At 36.1% G+C, this 19,694-nt stretch overlaps 2 protein-coding genes across 2 annotated transcripts; both read left to right on the top strand.

The window, feature by feature from the left end:
- Positions 1-4,799: 4,799 nt before the first annotated feature.
- On the top strand, positions 4,800-11,303 carry LOC107848074 (proteasome subunit beta type-4). Its single transcript, XM_016692740.2, has 7 exons — positions 4,800-5,020; positions 5,153-5,217; positions 8,096-8,172; positions 9,543-9,672; positions 9,789-9,948; positions 10,046-10,231; positions 10,923-11,303. The coding sequence occupies exons 1-7, from the start codon at positions 5,015-5,017 to the stop codon at positions 11,034-11,036; spliced, it is 738 nt and encodes a 245-aa protein (XP_016548226.1). The 5' UTR covers positions 4,800-5,014; the 3' UTR covers positions 11,037-11,303.
- Positions 11,304-13,648: 2,345 nt separating this feature from the next.
- Positions 13,649-15,908, top strand: LOC107846084 (F-box protein At5g49610-like). The gene is made up of 2 exons (XM_016690558.2): positions 13,649-14,017; positions 14,873-15,908. The coding sequence occupies exons 1-2, from the start codon at positions 13,868-13,870 to the stop codon at positions 15,869-15,871; spliced, it is 1,149 nt and encodes a 382-aa protein (XP_016546044.1). The 5' UTR covers positions 13,649-13,867; the 3' UTR covers positions 15,872-15,908.
- Positions 15,909-19,694: the final 3,786 nt, after the last annotated feature.

Here is a 19,694-nt window from a genome sequence, read left to right as displayed (position 1 = left end):
TCCCTAATGATATTTAGACTATGGGTTGGTCTCGAAAACTCATTTTTCGAAGGTAGGACCCACTTGGGATTTGATGTTATTTTGAAACCCATGGCACAATGGTGCTATAATGGTTATTGTCATTCTTGTTATAATGTTTAGATTGTTTTGTTGATAGCATTGCTTGTGAAAAGGAAAACTTCTTGGAAAAGAAAGAAAAAGCTTGTTAGTTCTTGAGTTGCTTGGATTCAAGGTAGGTTAGGCTTACCCGTAGTATAGATTGAGCTTGTTTGTAATGTAATCATTGATATCTTGTGAGATTGGGCGGGAAATTTAGACGATAGTTGATTAAATGGTGAACTTGGGATTTATTAATTTCTATAGGCCATAGATTTGTAAGGTATGATATTTGACCCTTAGTCTAGGACCTTGGTTAGCTTAATTGTTGTCTCATGACTAGTGTGAGAACACTATAATTTTTCTAAGTAGACATGAATAGTATACTTCTCTATCCTTTGGAGTGTATTGACCTATATAATGCCTAGAGAGGAGATGACCTTGGTGTTGGGTTGACTTAGGAAGAATACTTGAAGAAGATTTCTCCTATAGGCTTAGTAAAGATTGATAAGCCCTTATGGTGTGACTTAGATAACCTAACCTAAATCTGGGTAGAAGTTAGTCTTGTAGAAGTGACTTTAGTATTATTGGGAGTTAGAAGTGGGACTTGACCCATCTTAAGCTTGAACTATGTAACTCCTTGGTAACCTAGATATTTGATGAGCGTCTAAATTATGTTATTGAGATTATAAGGGTTAAACCCGATTATCGATTTATGAATAAGGTCAATGGTTGGAAAATGTGCATACTTGATTGTTGTCTTATTATCATGTTATGGATAGCTTTGGAAATATGGTAATTGTATATGTCATCTAGATACTCATGCCTATGCTCCTACTCACGTATCATGATGATGACTAGTGATAAAGTGTGATGGTTTATGTATCTTACATCTCTATTACTCAATTATTGTGAACTTATGTATATTTATTGATTTGGGGCCATTTATGTGTGTATGTTGTTGTCTTGGAAAATATTGATACTATGATGATGCCCGGTAAATCGGAGGAATTATTGATACTATGATGATGCCCGATAAGTCCGGAGGAATACGTGATATTATGATGCCCGGTTCGAGTCCGGAGGAATACGTGATATTATGATGCCCGGTTCGAGTCCGAAGGAATACGTGATATTATGATGATGCCAGGTTCGAGTCCGGAGGAATATGTGATATTATGATGATGCCCGATTCGAGTCCGAAGGAATATGTGATATTATGATGATGCCTGGTTCGAGTCCGAAGGAATACGTGATATTATGATGATGCCCGGTTCGAGTTCGGAGGAATACATGATATTACGATGCCCGATTCGAGTCCGTAGGAATATGTGATATTATGATGATGCCCGGTTCGAGTCTGGAGGAATATGTTATACTATAATGATGCCCGGTTCAAGTCCTGAGGAATATATGATATTATGATGATGCCCGGTTCGAGTCCAGAGGAATGTGTGATATTGTGATGCCCGGTGAATCCGGAAGAGGTAAGAATATTATGATGCCGTGTGGGGAAAATTTACTTATATGCATTGATAGTTGTAAGGTTCGGCCGTGTGGGGCCAACCACCTATGTGCTTGAATTGTGAGGTCTCTCTTGGCAAATTATTATTTGTTTCTTGTTCCAAATCACTATATAAGATATGTGATCCTTGTTGATGCTAAATTAGCTACTAGAGGAAATTTATGCCTAATATTGAGTTAAGGCTTAGTGTTATGTGTAAACTTGCATAAAAATTCAAGGGCTAACCTAATATATATACTTGACTTAAATAAGAGGTTATATTATGAAATCTTGCCTAGTAAGGTGGCTTATGTGATAATTAACTACTTCTAAAATATATGATTATTATTTGGAACCTAGAAACCTAGTAAACTAGTTGGTGGACTTCACTTAATTAAAATATGGAAACTAGTCCTTAAGGTTGTGACATGCTTAGTGATGATGAATCTAGTATTGCGTGATGGTTAGTTAAATTATCTCTTAACAAGTGAAGTTCAGATGACTTAGTTGATAACTCATGTCATGATAATGCTAGTTAGAGAATGACCATATGATAGTTCAATAACCTATACTGTGGATGGCTTGTAGTTTTTCCCCAACTTGATGACTAGTGATTTTAAAACTTGTAATCTTTTGACTTTCGGAAAAATAAGGTTAATTAGTATGGACTTCACGGTATTTATCAATAAATTATAGAATTAATGATTACATGCCTATGCTATAACTATGTTTCACTCTTTATGTTGAATTTTGGTATGGGTATTTGGAAGTGGATTTCGGTAATGAGCCATGGCGGGTTTGTGCTACCCGCGGTTTTTGTTTAATTGATGTAGTAGTTGTTCTTTATTGTATTATTGATTATATTCTTTTGTGTGCTCTCCGATGGTATGAGACACCGTAATGAGTTCTTTGTTGTGCTCTTTTTTGTGTACTTCCCGGCGGTATGGGACGTCGTGGTAAGTTCTTGTGTTTATGTTCTAAAGATGGTTGATGATAATTATAGCAAGTAGATATTTTGCTATTGTGTATATGGTTGTATGCTTTTGAAATGATACTCAGTTGTTATGGTGATTATGGAGTGTATCGAAATAGTATGCCATGTTATTGCTTTAATAGTATATATGTTATTACAGTGGTATCAAAGCAGATTCAGGTTCGATCCTACCTCTTGACTTTAAGATCATTGTCTTACTTTATATCGTCTTTACATTATATTTGAGCTTAGTCGGCCGATGATGCCTACTGAGTACCCGTGTTTTGGTACTCATACTACACTTCTGTACCTTTTGGTGCAGACCCGAGTTCTAGTTGCCGCTGTTGAGTCTAGATCGTGCCGTGTTGATCATCAGGAGATAGGGTGAGCTCTTGGAGTTCGAGTTTCCCTTCTTCCCTTCTATCTTTACTTGTCTTTTGTATTCGAGACAATTGTATGAGACTATTTAAGTTGCCAGACTTCGAATTGTAATTTCTGTTGTCGGATTTAGAGTTGCTCTTGTACTTATACTCTCAGGTCATGGGATTGGTATTAGAATGTCAGTCGTTTCATTTGTGGGATGTTGTTATATTGTGTTGCTACATAGGGTCCATGTTGGACATTTCTATCAAGGTAACCCATTGCATTAGCTCTGGGTTACGGTATCGGCTTACCTACTGGTGGGTTATGGTAGGTGCCATCATGACTCGAAATTTGGGTCGTGACACAAAACATAAGTTGGACTATACAATTCAATCACGATTTCATGAATTTATCTTGTAGTCCAATTATTTAAGGTTTGAAATTTGACTTCAAACTCAAATATCTAAAAGTAAACTTAACCAATTTTTAAATATCGACGTTCGAGAGTGACGTTTGAAAATTCCAATCGAATCAAGACTAATTTTAGATTCAAATGACTAAACTTTAAATTTTATCCTTATCCTTCTTCTTCACCTCAATTAATTAATAATTATGAATATAGAAAGAGTTACCCACATTTTGGACATTCTATAAAAAACAAGATACCTCTTATAGTTATAACTAGAATTACAAATAGCTACTAACTTTTCATCATGTAGTCTACGACGATAAAAATGTATGACTTTATGCGAGAGGGCAGGACCGTTGATCCTTTCAAACATTGGTTCATATCTAATTTATTTACATAGAAAGTGAAATCAATGTCTATGTTTATTGTATTGAAGTAATTTTTTATTGTTCTTATCTCTTTTTACCGACTTTGAGTTGTTTCCTTTATTAGTTGTTGTGTTTTCTTCATTGTTTTCTTTCTTTTTTGATACTTGTATTTACTGTTTTGAGCCAAGTGTCTTTCAGAAACAGCCTCTTTATCTCTACGAGTTAGCGATAAAATCTTCTTACACTCTACCCTTTTCAGATCTCACTTGTGCAATTTCACTAATTATGTTGTTGTTATTATTAGACTCATTTGACTAGAATTTAAATATCATCCTTAAACGGCTACCTAGTGCAAACCATACATGATAAACTCCCCAAATGAAGGCCCATATAACAAGCCCACTCCATCTCACTTTTTTTTTATTCTCCAACGTTGTACCAAAGAAAATTGTAGTAGAATTACGCATCAATTATCACTTATTCAAGAAGGTAGGAAATCTACGCAATAGTTCATGTATGAAACTCTAATAAAAGAAAAAAGAAAAAATAACATAAATATGCACATTAACTTATTATATTTATACAAATCTTAACCTTTGTAAAGTAATTACAAAAATTCTAACTAATCATGTATCTGCATTGAGTGTATCGGGAACTAATTATGTATCTTGACAGACCCAAAATCAAAATATATATAATAAAAGTTAATTACGTATCTTTACAAAGGAACAAATATATATTTATTGGATGTATCATGTATCTCGACAGATCTAAAATCTAAAAAAATGTATCGAGAGCTAATTATATATCTTTACAAATGAAAAAATGTATATTCGTTGGATGTTTATGTATCTAATTATGCATCTTTACAAAGAAAAAATGTATCTTTGTTGGATTTATTATGTATCTCGGTAGACCTTGATCGAAAAAAATGTATTGCAAACTAATAATGTATCTTTACAAATGAGAAAGTATATCGTCATTGGATGTATCGGGAGATAATTATGTAACTCTATAGGTGCATAGTTGGGATTTCAGTAATTATACAAAATATCAAGTTTTTCTGTTATTAAGCTTCAAATCATCGGGATTTATGTTGTTTTTCCAAAATAATCAGATGAGCTGTTCGAAATGGAGGCCCATTTCAGCTAGGCCCATATAACAAGCCCACTCCACTTCCGGCCCAAAAACCCAACTTTTCTTGCACAAAGGGAAAAGCACACCAACAAATACTCCCGATCAGTACTCTATAGTTTACTCTTTTTCTCAAATCGAAAATCAAATTATTCCCATTTTGTACGATGAACGTAAGTTTATTTATTATTTTATTTTTTTTGCTTATCCGATTTTGTATCGAAGAATTTTATAGTAAAATTTATTGTATTTTTTTTCTTTATTGTGTAAATATTATTATTATTATTATTATTATTATTTTGCAGGTGATGGATTCAGCTCCGGTTGAAAATAGCTTAATGAGCTCCGAATCTGATATTCAGAGAACGCAGTATGTATTCGGTTTTGTTATTTGTTTTTTTATGTGATTTTTGTAGTCTAATTAGTAGTAGTGTATTTGATGTTTTATTAAATAGGGTTTTTGTTGTTGTTTTATTATAATTATTATATATAATTAATAAGAAGAAGTATTGGTAGCTCAGTTGGTTGATAGGATGTAGTTATACTAGTACAAGAGCATCTACAAATGTAATGCAAGTTTGAGAACTAAAAGTTACTTTCTAGGTATGTTACTCGGACTCTTCAAAAATGTCATTCGGTGTGTGTCGGATTCTTCAAAAGTAGTGCATTTTTGAAGGATTTGACACGGGTGCGGCCACTTTTTTTGGAGAGTCCGAGTAACTTAGCTTTCTAGAAGGAAACAAGACAGGTAAAATAAGGAGTCTCGAGCACAGAGGCGGAGCCAGGATTTCAACTGAAGGGGTTCAATATTCAAAGAAAACTTAGTCGAAGGGGGTTCAACACCTACTATAACCACATAAAAAATAATTTTAATCATGTATACATAGTATATTTTTCCGTCGAAGGGGGTTCGGCCGAACCCCCTAAAGGAGGCTAGTTCCGCCTCTGCTTGAGCACCCAAGGGCGTGGTCTAGTGGTCAATGAGAATGTGAGGATTCAGGTTGAAATTCTAGCGGAGACAATAGAACACTACAACCTTGGTGGATAGAGTGGTCTGATATCTGATGCTGGTGGGAGGTGGTAGGTATCCTGTGGATTTAGTCGAGGTGCTCTAAATCTAGCTGGGATACCACGATTATTTGAAAAAGAAGGAAATAAGACAAATAAAATAAGGAGTCTCTAGCACCCAAGGGTGTGGTCTATTGTTCAATGAAGTGGTTTGAGAATGGGAGGATTCAGGTTCAAATTCTAGCGGAGACAAAAAAATGCTCGGGGATTCTTGATTCTTTCCATCCGTACTAGTCTTGGTGGATAGAGTGATTTGATATCTGGTTCTGGTGGAAGATGGTAGGTATCCTATGGATTTAGTTGAGGTGCCCACAAGCCGGCACATATACGACAGTTATTAAAAAAAGAAGGAAACAAGACAGATAAAATAAGGAGTCTCTAGCACCCAAGGGTGTGGTCCAGTGGTCAATGAAATGGTTTGAGAATGTGAGGATTCAGGTTCAAATTCTAGCGGAGACAAAAGAACACTAGGTGATTCTTTCCGTCCGTCCTAGCCTTGGTGGATAGAGTAATCTGATATTTGTTGCTAGTGAGAGGTGGTAGGTTTCGGGTGGATTTAGTCGAGGTGCTCGTAAGCTGGCCCGGACACCACAATTATTAAAAAAAGAAGGAAATAAGACCTCTAGATAGATCCAGTGTTGCTGTAGAGGAAGCAGCTTACCTTGAATTCTAACCGCAAATCCTGAACCGTGTAGCAAGTAGCAACTTATGTACTGTTGGTAGTTGGTTTAGTTTCTGCACATAAAAAAGATGCAACAAGTATAAAGTGAGTACGGGAAACATATTACTTGTAGAGTAGGAGGTACGAGTTTGGCATTAACCAGTAGCAATGGTAGCTTTGGCCTAGACTTCAGACCTTGTATTTGTCTTAAAAAATTATTTAATTCGCAGGCACTTTTAGTTTAGAATGCAGTAACTCAAAAGGGTTACAATCCAAAACTCATAAACGTCAAATTCTAGATGTACTTATGTATATAAAAGTGCTGATTTGAAGAGTATTGGACATGGAGGAAAAGGCACCTATGTACATAAAGATGCTGGTTTGAGAAAATTGAATATGGAAGATAATGTTTTAGGTAGAAATATGTTTTCACTTAAAAAAATGTCCTTTTTTTGGTGCAAAAATACGTTTTGGATGGTTTTTCAGTGTTTGGTTAGGTGTAAAAGTACGTGACATATGGTAGTAATTCAAGATGGAAGAATATACGTGTAAGCAGATATTTTCTGGTGATTCATTTAAGTGTTGAACCAAGCGATAGTAGTAAGAGTTGGGATACTTATAAAGGAAAATGACTTATTCTCATAAGCAACATCTATTTTCCTTTTAGCTGAAATATTTTCTTTTAGAAAAATAACACTAACATTTTTCTGGAACATTTTCTACCATGCCAAACGATTGATTATGATCTTTGTGGAGTTCTCATCCTTGGTAGTTTAGGGTATTATGCACCTGTAATTTTGTTTTCTGAATAGAAGGAATGAATCACTGGGTTATGTTAGATCACACCTTGTGTGGCTCTTGATGGATTTTGCTCCCTAGGATACATCTGGGTCAGAAAGGAATTTGCCAACTGTATTATCCGTTTCATCTGCTCATGCTTCTTACCTATGGGATTTCACTGGGTATGTCGTAGCTTCTTATGCTCTTAAAAGCGTAATAAAGGGTGAACGAGGTACTAAATCCTTTAGTTAGGGGAGGACTCTAGGGTCTATCAAAAACAACCTCTCTACCCCGCAAAGGTAGGGACAAGGTTTGCGTACGTCCTACCCTCTTTGTTCTCCACTTGTGGGACTTCACTGGGTCTGGTGGTGTTGTAGTGAGAGAGTGAGTGGTGTGATGGATTTACACTATTGAATGAGAAAGTACCTACCTGTTGGAAAGGAGGTGCAGCTCATTGTGTATGCGATATCCTCTGCATGTATGAGAGACATAGTTAGGTGTAAGAGTACCAATAATGCCTTGATAAAACAATATCCATAATGTCATGCCGCAAATTTTATGTTCCATGAAGAAGTTCTCTTCATCTCTTCAACAGTAAAATCAAATAGATCCATTATTTCTTTTAACTTTATGTTGATGTGCTAACTCGCACATTGAGATTGTATTTTTTTTCCTTTTATAATTCCTTGCTTACTTTGCTCTAGATGTTTGCAATTTTAACTTGTACTGTTCTCAACAGGTATCCATATGTGACTGGGACATCTGTTGTTGGTATCAAATACAAGGATGGTATTCTCTTGGCTGCTGACATGGGAGGTTAGATTCTATATCATAGATTTGGTTCCTATCAGTGCTTCTCTTTTTTCAAAAAAGTATATGTTACAGGGTTTCATCACTAGGGAAAAGCGATAGAGTATTGAAAGATCCTCCTAAAGAGTTTGTCTTTCTACATTTTAACATTATCTGATGTTAAATGCTCCCCTCTAGTCCTTTGGAGCTAAACTAGATAAGATTTGTTCAATTTTGTGAAATTAAAATTTAGGCATTCAAAAACTACACAGAAAGTACTGCAAGTTGCATTTTTTTTCCATATTAATATGGTGAAATAATACATATTAAAATATTGGTCCAAGTTCATATAGTTTGACTCACGAGAAGCGAAACATGACAAATAATTTTTCCTTTTATGTTTTTTTCCCAAATCATAAGTTGGTCATAGATTACTTTAAGGAGTCATATGATATGAAGGATAAGGGATAATAATCCCGGGATAAAATGCAGGATATTTGGTTAGAGATATTAGTTAGTCACGAGATTATTTATCCCACCATTTGGTTAGAGGTATTAGTTAGTCACGGGATGATTTATCCCATCATTTATACCATAGTGATGTAAGTTGTCCCATATGTATGGTTGGATGACTATCCCAACAGATATCCCAATACCAAATGACCCCTAAGTCATTAAGTGAGTTCCGTTTTGCACCTCTTGGCAATAAATTAATTTCATTTAGTAGTGAATTACTCTCTCTACCTAAAATTAGTGTTTGGCCCGTTATGCTTCCGTTTAATGACATAACTGTTAAATTCGTTTATTGCATTTGGGTATTATTGTAGACTTTTGGAATTTGTATGGTCAACCTCAACTAATTTGTGAGTGAGACATAGTTGATTGATATCATAACTTGCAGTTTACTTGGTAAAATGGCTGCAACTATTAACCAAGAGAATATGTGGCACGACGTCTCTTACAATACCCGCATTACTAATCCTTGCATAACTTGTTTCTAATCCATACGACCGCTTAGAGATTTCAAATATTTTTGCATAGATATTTTCTTGTCTAGCACATACTGATTCCTCTCTTAGTTCTTTGCTGTGAGCTGGGTGGCCAAGAAGTTCTGTGAAAGAAGGTTTAGCATTTCAGACAACTTAAATTCAGGATTTTAGTTGTGGGAGAGTTCCTCATATAACTCAGTATCCAGCGGTTCATCTTTTCTAAATTGCCAGTTTCTTTTTCAGGAATTAGACATTAAAGATTTACGTAGATAGCAGGTGTCCTTAGTCAAGGGAATTATTATATAGATAAATGTGAAAGTGGTATTAGTGCAATTTCATCTGGCTCAGATGATACATGCTAGAGATAATGTAGTATGTGTTGTCATCTTCGGTTTTTCCCGCTTACAGGTTCCTATGGTTCAACTATACGTTACAAGAGTGTGGAGCGATTGAAGCCGGTGGGAAAACACTCCCTTCTTGGTGCAAGTGGTGAAATTAGTGATTTTCAGGAGATAATGAAGTACCTTGATGAGCTTATGTACGTCTGTCTTGCTGAGGACTTCTATCTGTTATTCTTGTTTATTGTTATTGTTTATATGAGTTTTGACGGGCAATTCTTAGTGACTTCTGGTATTCAATGCTTCATGAATGCAGCTTGTATGACAACATGTGGGATGACGGAAACTCCTTTGGTCCCAAAGAAGTGCATAACTATCTAACACGTGTGATGTATAATCGTCGCAACAAGTTCAACCCACTTTGGAATTCACTTGTTCTTGGTGGAGTGAAAAATGGACAGAAGTATCTTGGATCAGTAAACACAATACATTTATCTTGCTTAGTTTTTTACACTTTGTTACGATTGATTCCCTAGTGATAATGCTTTTGCATTTCTTCTTTTATTTCTTTAGGTTAGTATGATCGGTGTGCATTATGAGGACAATCATGTGGCTACTGGATTTGGGAATCACCTTGCGAGGCCCATTCTCCGTGACGAATGGCATGAAAACTTGAGTTATGAAGAAGGCGTTAAGTTGTTGGAGAAGTGTATGCGTGTGCTTTTGTATCGAGACAGATCTGCAGTCAACAAGCTTCAGGTACAGTCCTGCGGTTTGGGTAGAAAGCCCGTGCTTAAGAATAAATCATAATGACACATCTAACCTGCCAAGATGTGTTCCCTGAACTTCTTTCGTCGAACCTGTAGTTTATGAGTTTCCTGGTACTTGTGGTTTTATTTCATGATTCTATAGTTTTAATTATGGGTCTAAAGCTCTGAATTTAAGTGTTTGTTGTATCCACTGGGCCAAAACCTAGATCATTTGATTTTGTATTTTCATAATCTGTCACTGTTTTAAATTATAAAATTTCTAGAACCACTCATCCCTTTTAGCGTTGATAAGCGACCGAGCTATTCCTCTACTAGATGTGAACAATAGGGCAGGTTCAGTGTGACCTAGTCGACGCAGAATATCTCGTACTTTGATCTTCAAAGTCTATAGCGTTTGCTTCATAGATTTGCTCCATGTAGATAGCTATTACGCATGGCTGAAAGTTGGTTTCTTGTTTTTACTTTAGCTGGCAAAAGAGAAAATTAACGGTAAGGTTGTTGGCTTGGAAAGCTTAAACAGAAACTTTGCAGAACTTGCTGTAAACTTTGCATTTGGAGCTTAATGTGATGATCAGATGTATAGATTGCCTTTCTGATTTTGAGTTCATTAGATCATAGGATTGTGAGAGTTGTCCGCATTTTGTTTGTGATCTCATTCTTGACGTTTTTTGGACTTGCAGATTGCAAAAATCACAGAAGAGGGTGTAACCATTTCTCAACCATACTCATTGAAGACTTTCTGGAACTTCTCCGCTTTCCAGAATCCAACTGTTGGTGCTGAGGGTTCATGGTAATAACTGGCTGCTGCATTGACTAGGTTTGATGAAGGAAATACACGGACATCGTGCGTTTCTGATTTTAGAACTCGTTACATCTTCATGGAAGCGATGTTTGTCCGAACCTCTATCATTTGAGATGTCTATGGAATTTCCGGGCTATTTCCTTACGTAAACTATAAAGACATGCCATCTTATGCTTCACGTTTTCCTTCTCCATGTAGGAGTTTGTCTTCCAAAAAATATCATACTTGTGTTGTGATATATTTCAAATTTTTTTTGGCGTGCCGTGGCTTTATCTCAGTTATTGATCACTTTGTCGTCTCGCCTGTTTGATATATCCTTCTTACCTACTTTTAAGTCATAATACTGTTTGGACTCTCTAAAAATGTTGTTGTTGCATCTGCGTCGGATCTCGGATCCTTCGAAAATGTACTTTTGGAGGATCCCATACACCTAGAGACATTTTTTAGGAGTCTGAGCTACTTATCTTGTTTGAGATGTTTCATTTTACAGTTGTCATTATTGAGCCTTGTTTGTGACATTTTTGTGATTAAGTTTTAGACAAGCTACATATATGGGTATCTAGGACCATGAGATTAAAGGTTCATTATGAGCCGAGGGTCTATTAGAAACAAACTCTATACTCTGCAAAGGTAGAGGTAAGGTAGGCATATATTGTGTCTTTTCTAGGCTGTACTTAATACCTGTGAGATAAATACGCAATGCAAATTTAAATTAGTGGGTGGCCTAAATAGTAGACACCATTCTTGCACCATAAAAATATGAATTTACAACATAATTACAAAGTATGGATGCAAAGTTAAAGGTCACACTTATGTATTATGCCTAATTAGAAAGTCCCAAATTCTACTTCTATGACCAGAGTCGCTCTTTAGTAAGGGGCGTTTTACTTTTCAAGCCAAAAATTTCTAGCACGACTCTGAATTAATCAAACCCCAAAGCGAATACTAAACACAGAATAGAATAGGATGTAAACCATCCATTATAAGGTTACCTAAGTAGTTGTATTAAGCCAATAGCACAAATTAAGTCTATTGATGCTTCTTCCATTCACAATTTTTTTTTCAAGTAAGAAAGCCTAATGCTTTTTCTTCCTTTCTTTTCCCTCATTAGGGTCTGAAATTTCTAGTTTAACTAATCGGGATTCGCGCATAGAATCTTCAAAAGTCAAATCGAGACCTTTAATTAAGATCAATTTAAATGGAGTCTTTACTAATCACACCTTTTCTTTCTTTACAAATATAAGATGATTCTTTGTCCAATTGAAACATCGTTCTCTATCTTTTCACCCTTGAGTCAAATCGAAACCTCTAATTAAAGATGAAGCCCAAATAGAGTCTTTAATAGTCAAGTTTCTTTTTCTTTACAAATATAAGATGATTCTTTGTCCAGTTAAAACATCTTTCTCTACCTTTTCACCCTTGAGTCGAACCGAGACTTCTGATTAAAGTGAAGTCCAAATGTTTTCTTTAATAGTCACATTTCACCTTACCATCTTTCTCTTGCCTTATATAGCTTCTATAAGTTGATTCTTTGTCCAATCGAAGCGATTTTCTCTATAATTTCACTTACGATTCGAATCGAGACCTCTAATTTCAAATGTCTTTAATAATCACATTTCTTTTTTCTTGTTCAAGTGAAACATCTTTGTCTACAATTTTACTAGAGTCGTCAAAATGGGCTTGGCCCTTGAGGTCGGCCCAACCCACAACTCACTATTAGAGTAGAGTTGAGTTGGGTTATGATATTTGATCCCATTTAAAACAATCAGCCTACTAGCCCTTGAGGCTTAACTGAGGCTAGGCTAGGTTAGGCCGACCCATGAGTCTAATGACTATTTCATTTAAATTAAAAATATATGAATATTATGAAAGAAAAAGTAATATCTAAGAATAGTAATTATTGAATAAGTTTAATATCCTACATAGTATTTAACTACTGTAAATCTTAATCACCAAGTATAGATGTTTCATTTATTATTGTTATTCAATTTAAACTTAAAATTAAAAGAAAAATGTAAGCAAATAGAATTTAAAATATAAATAGCGATTACTCAATAAATTCTAGTTGGTATCTTATGCAATATTTTACTCATTTAGCATTAAATTGCTCATATTAAAATTTCTAACCATAAATATAAAAATTGCATCAATCATGAAATATTCAAACACTTGTTGCAGCAACTTGAAATCGATTGCACAACATTACCCAAATTCGAAACAATTATTTTTAAGTGAATTTTAAATACTAGTAATTTTTTATATATAATTTGTAGATATTGTTCAACTTATTTAATTTGCATATGAATTTGGATGAAGGTGATGTTAACTAAGATAATTTAATCAACGAATTCAAATGTGCTTGACGATGTATTGGTGATGAAAATATTATAAATCATCGTAGAGTTACATACTTTATATAATAATATGTTAGAAGTTTGAATGGATTGTCATAACTATTAATTCAAATATAGATTGAAAAAGAAAATCGATAAAAATGAAGGGCTAGTCCACCTCAACCCGCGACCCTTTTAGGGCTGGGTAGGGTCATACATTTTAAAGCCGCCGACCCATCAAATATTCCTGGTAAGGCTTGGGCTGGGTTGGGTTAGGCCAACCCATTTTGACAGCTCAAAATTTCACACTTGAGAGAGGTATAGGTCATATACCTACTCCTTCGCTTAGATCTGGGGCCGTTGATTAAGGATGGAAATTCAAATTCAAATACATAGCACCTAAACATTCGCGACATCTTGTTGATTTCGAGGCATTTTCATTCTTATAAGGCTCATATTTCTTGCATTGCAACTTGCAAGTACTATTAGAATGAAACGCCATCAATGCAAATTGTTTGTTTGCGAGGAAATCATAATCAACATACTGAATCGCTTGCCTTTGAAATCGCTAGCAAGACTTCAATGCATTTCAAAGGAATGGCGGAAGTACATTGCTGAAATTTACCATTGTCGTCTCCAGGCAAAGTTGCCTGCACCCTACCTAATCGGTTTCTTTTGCATAGAGAAACGTCTGCAAAGTCGTTTCTTCTTCTCATCCAAGGAATCGCCATTGCTAATCGGTACTGGCTTGGATAAATCAGTCAGTTTAATCGGTGAGAGAGTGTATGTTGTTATTCTTCCAATGGTTTTCTTCTCTGCAATAAGCTTAGAAGTAGGCAGAGGATTTATTATGTTTATAATCCTGCTACGAGGCAGCGTTTGGATCTCCCTAAAACAAAAATTCGTACGAAGGATCCATATGATTTATCGAGTTCGACAAAGTGGTCAGTCTTGAATTTTTTGTCCCCCAACTGTTCGGTGATGACGACCAGCCGCCCCTCAACCCAAGTGTGCAGTCTTGAATTTTTATTCGACGACCAGCCGCCCCTCCCCCCAAGTGTGCAGTCTTGAATTTTTATTCGCTAAATAAATTCTAATGTTTGCCTGTAAGATAGAATTTCTAGTTGATTGTGCAGGTTCATTATCTTGATATCATGAAAGTATGCGTTATGGACAGTTAGAACGTGTGCCTTATGTGCAAAACTTATTAAACGGGGCCAAAAACATGGGCCCTTAATAGAGGCCATTTTCATAGGACATTATTTATGGGGACAAAATATCAAGACCAACCCTAAATATTATAGAGCGAGAGTTCCACTTTTACTCCTACACAGCACACATCACAATGCAACGTCGTTCATGCAAACTGCATGTTTGTGAGGAAATTATAACCAACATATTGAATCGTTTGCCTCCGAAATCGCTAGCAAGATTTATATGCATATCGGAGGATTGGCGAAAGTACATTGCTCAAATTTACCATTGTCGTCTCCAGTGGCCTCAACCTTATCTGATCTGTTTCTTTTGCGTAGAGAAACGTTTGCAAAGTCGTTTCTTCTTCTCGTCGAAGGAGTCATCACTTGTAATCGGTACTAGTTTGGATGAATCAGTCAGTTTAATCGGCGAGAGAGTGTATGTTGTTGCTTCTTCCAGTGGTTTTCTACTATGCAATAAGCTTAAAAGCCGGCAGAGGATTTATTATGTTTATAATCCAGCCACAAGGCAGCGTTTCGATGTCCCTAAAACTCGAATTCTTATGAATGATCCACGTGTTGGATTTATGGTGAAGGAGACAAATGAGTCTGTCTCGTTTACTATAGTTCGCTATGGAGTACATCGTGCTTATTTTCATGACCTCTACTCCAGTGTAACAATCGAAATTTTCTCTTCAGAGACTAATATTTGGACTGCTAATAAGTTAACTGTTGATGAACGTCTTCTATTTTATCCTTATAGGGATGAGACTTCGTCATCATCAGCTTGTGTAGTCGATAGAGTATTCTGTTGGCTTTGTAATTATCCACAACAGGTGACTGTTTATGATAGTGTAAAAAAGTGTTTTTGGGCTTTGGGATTACCTGACTGGACGTGGTTTCTCTATCCCGGTTATAGTTGTCTTGGATTATCAGGTGGGGAACTCTGTTTTGCATCGAATGGTGGTACAGCCATCTCGTGTTGGCGAATCAACAATTTTCCTAGTCGAAACCCAGTATGGGTTTGGAAGTATGATATAGATGTTGCTACTGTAGTTCAGAAATGTCGAGAGGATTTTGGACTTGGAGGAGGCAATGCTCCTGGTTTTAAGGTTCGGAACATGGTTTTTCATCCTGCTCTTCCGGACATCTTGTATTTGCAAATAAGAAGCAAGGTTATTTCTTATGACATGAAAACGAGTAGTGCAGAACTTGTGCATGATTTTGGAGAAGCTTGGCGGAAGACAGTACACTACAAGTTGTTTTCCTATGAGTGGCCTCAATGGCCGCATCTCCAGTAGACTATATTGCATGACTTTATCTTAGTTACAGAACATATTGTCGTCTCATCTGGTTGATATATTCCTCCATGTTTATGGAGAAGTATGATCTTCTTACTTTCTTTTAAGCTGGTAAGAAATCAAGATATAATTCATTATTTATTTCCATATTTATTTTTACTCAATGAATGTGAAGAAACATTAATTAATGTGGTGAAAAAGAGAATACTATCAAATTGAAATAGAAAATTTTGAATACGGAAAAGGCTCAAATATGCGACTGAACTATCAGAAATGACTCATTTATGCCATCCGTTAAAAGTTGGGCTCATTTATGCCATCACCGTTACAAAACCCGCTCACCCATACCATTACTTTTTAACAGCCGGTTTTTAAAAACAGCCTTGCCACGTGGCAGAGAGGGCCACATCATTTTTTTTTTAAAACTAGAAAACTATTTACCCGACATAGCATACAATTTATTTCTTGTCACAACCCAAACCGTGGCCCTGGCCGTGACGAGCATTCCTGAACCATGATAGCCTGGGACGCCATCTGTCTATCTGGTAATCATGCACAACATTCATATAATAAAAGATAATGCGGAAATAGAAACTAATACGGAAACATGGTCAGTCTGAATGTCATCATAATACTGAAAACTGAAATCCAAAATATATCTGGATAATAATAATGTCTGACTCAGTCCGCGAAATCTCTACTATGAACTAAACAAAACTGTTTGAAAACTGAGACAAGGCCCCCAGTAGACCAAAACATGACTAAAGATAAATATCTGAAAGTAAACAGGCCTTCTGGAATATAGAAGGCTCACCCCTGCACAATCTTCTCTGCGATCTGAAATACCTACTGTTTATTTGGACCCCTAGACTGTGTCTCAAAACCTGGAAGAAATTGGGGCGGCGGGTCATCACAAATGTACTGGAACGCGAAGCAATCCAAAATAAAGTATTTGAACATATATATAATAGATGAGAGTAATTTTCATCAACACATCATGAATAAAATAGTTTCTGAAAACACATGGGCATCATTCGAAAATCATAAGACATTTTTGTCAAAACAATTTCTGATCTTTGTATTACTTCTAAGTTAGGTGGCACTCCCCTACAAGTTTGATATTCCACGAGCTATATGGAATCCGCCATTGACTCGGCGGGGAAGCCCCCAACCCAAGTGTGCCGCAAGGGTTGGAGTGTCTGAGTCTGATACGCCACACGGCACTTAAGCCAGCGTCTAATAATATACCCGGATCGACAAATCATGGTTTTGGGCAATGAGTTGTCTGAACTCACGCCTTCTTCGGGGACCACCTAACATCTCTTTATGCCCAATTTTTAACCTTTTCTGAACATGTATCATTCTGAAATTTCTAAATCATGAAAGTCTGATAAAATCTAATTTCTGAACTAGTCTGTGTCTGTTATAGCATTTGTCTGAGTTGGTATCGTCATACCAAGACTTGCAAGTCCTATTTCTGAGCCATAATGCATTAAGCATGATCTTTCATAAAAGTGTAGTTTCAGACCACCCAAACATGTAGTTTGCATAAAAGATTTTATGTTGCGAAACTCAAGTCAAATCCATGCAAAACTTTCATCAACATATGGTGGTCATGTGCATTTTGGCAAAACCATGCATTCTTTCATTACATGCATATTCAACATTCACAACCCTCTCTTTCGTGTTCAAAATCATATTCCAAACATAGCAAAAGTCAAAGCATTTCATATCATGATTTTTCAAGATGTATTTCAAAACAATCTATATCACGTGAAACATGGGAAAACTTACATCAAGAGAAGGGTTTCATGTAAATCATGCTCTCAATTCATATTTCAAGACAAACACATATATACATATACGTATAATTTTTAAATCACTTTGGGGGAAAACCAAAAGGCCAAAACAATATCATTAAAGCTTCTAAAACATGAGTATGTACATGAATTCGAAAACTCCATTCTTAAAACATGATTTCTATGCCCATGAGATTTTAGAAAAACCCTGCGTACCTCTATTTAAGAAATTGAGGGATGATCCTTGAAGCCTACGATGTGGGGATTCCAAATCTCCAATTATCTTCCAAAATCCACGGTTGAATCTTGAGTTATTTGAGATTTTTGTTTGAAACCCTAAGGGGTGTTCTTGATAGAAAATTTGAGAAAAGGATTATATTTTGATGAATTGGGGGCTAAATCTGTTATTATGGACGAAATTTGGGTGAGGTGAAATGACTAAAATGCCCCTAAGAAAACAAACAAAGTCGAAACTGTCCCTCAGTTGACAAGCTGACAGGCTGAAGTAAAACGGGTATAACTCCTTACTCAGATGTTGGATTTGGATGAAACTAGTTGCATTGGAAATAAAACTCAAAGATATTTCATTTGATAGGTAGCAGCTCTCCCATTTCATTATATTCAGAGAGTTATGATCGTTTGAAGTTGACCCTGAAATGCTGAAAATTGGGCAATAGGCTATGCGTTTTGCTACTGTTTTGAAATCCAAACGCAGCCTTATGAGTTTCGAAAAATTCCGAAGCTTATTTGAGATGTACTATGAGCTTTCCCGATCGTAACACAGCTTGAAAATCTAAAAACGGATGTCGGAAAGGTTGAAAAGTTGTATCCCAAAGATTGCCAGCTAAAATGACTCTAAGTCCTTATTACACTTCGAAAAAATTTCAAGTTTTTAAGTCTAAGAGCACTCTATTAAAGGTTAATACATGCACGACTTTTACGGGGTATTACATTATCTCCCTCTTGGGACCCTATGTCCCTCTATGAATGCTCAATTCACTAAGATGCTCAAAAAACTGAGGCGATGCACAAGGCACACACGAATTGAATCATAAGTGAACCTCTGGAATCTGAATCTAATGCATGATGCAAGAACTGGGCTATACTCGCAACTACTGGTATACTCTATCTTGGAATAGTAGCATGTCTGAGATTTCATGTAGCATGAACAAATGAAAAGACGAGAAAACAAGTCATGCAAATCTGACTATTAAACTTACTTACTGACTGAATTATGCCGGACCTTCATACTTAACTGGAGTATCTCTTTAACACTCTCTCTAAAAAAGTTTTGGCAGTAATAGGGAGCCACAAATATTGGGTATGGATTACACAAGACATTCAGCTGAGGAAATCACAACATTGACACTACTCTACATTCTGGAATATAGACATATAACTCATAAATTAAGATGGAAGGCCTTTGGCAACACAAATTCTTACTTTCAAGCTTAGCACATGTAACACCCCATATTTAAGTACGTGTATTGGCGTATTCAAGTACGTGTATTGGTCTTATTTATATGGAATTAATTTTTTTTTATTTTATTTATACTGGAATTTTGCTCGTCGATGGTTCCATGCGAAGGTTATTGAATAAGTTTTCCAATGATATAAAGATTTCCAAAAACGGATAGGTTTCGGATATAATAGAGCACGTTCGAAACTATAAAATGGTGGCCGGGATATTTGGGAATAGTAAATGCGCAGGAAAATTTCCTGCACACAAACTACTGAGGCCAGCTGAATTTTGGGTCAACTTCGAACGATTATAACTCCCTTAATATAATGAACTGGGAGAGCAGAGACCTATGAAAAGAAAGACCTTTGAGTCTTATTTCCAATGCAATTGGTTTCATCCAAATCCAACGTCTGAGTAAGGAGTTATATTCGTTTTACTTCAGCCTATCAAAACAGATTTTTAGGGTCAACTTCAAACGACCATAACTCCATGTACAGGACGAACTGGGTGGCCTACTTTATATGAAATGAAATTCCTTTGAATTATCCTTCCAATGATACCA

This window comes from Capsicum annuum, chromosome 11 (assembly GCF_002878395.1).
Source record: "Capsicum annuum cultivar UCD-10X-F1 chromosome 11, UCD10Xv1.1, whole genome shotgun sequence".
NCBI lineage: Eukaryota > Viridiplantae > Streptophyta > Magnoliopsida > Solanales > Solanaceae > Capsicum > Capsicum annuum.
This window is presented reverse-complemented; position numbering and strand designations above follow the sequence as displayed.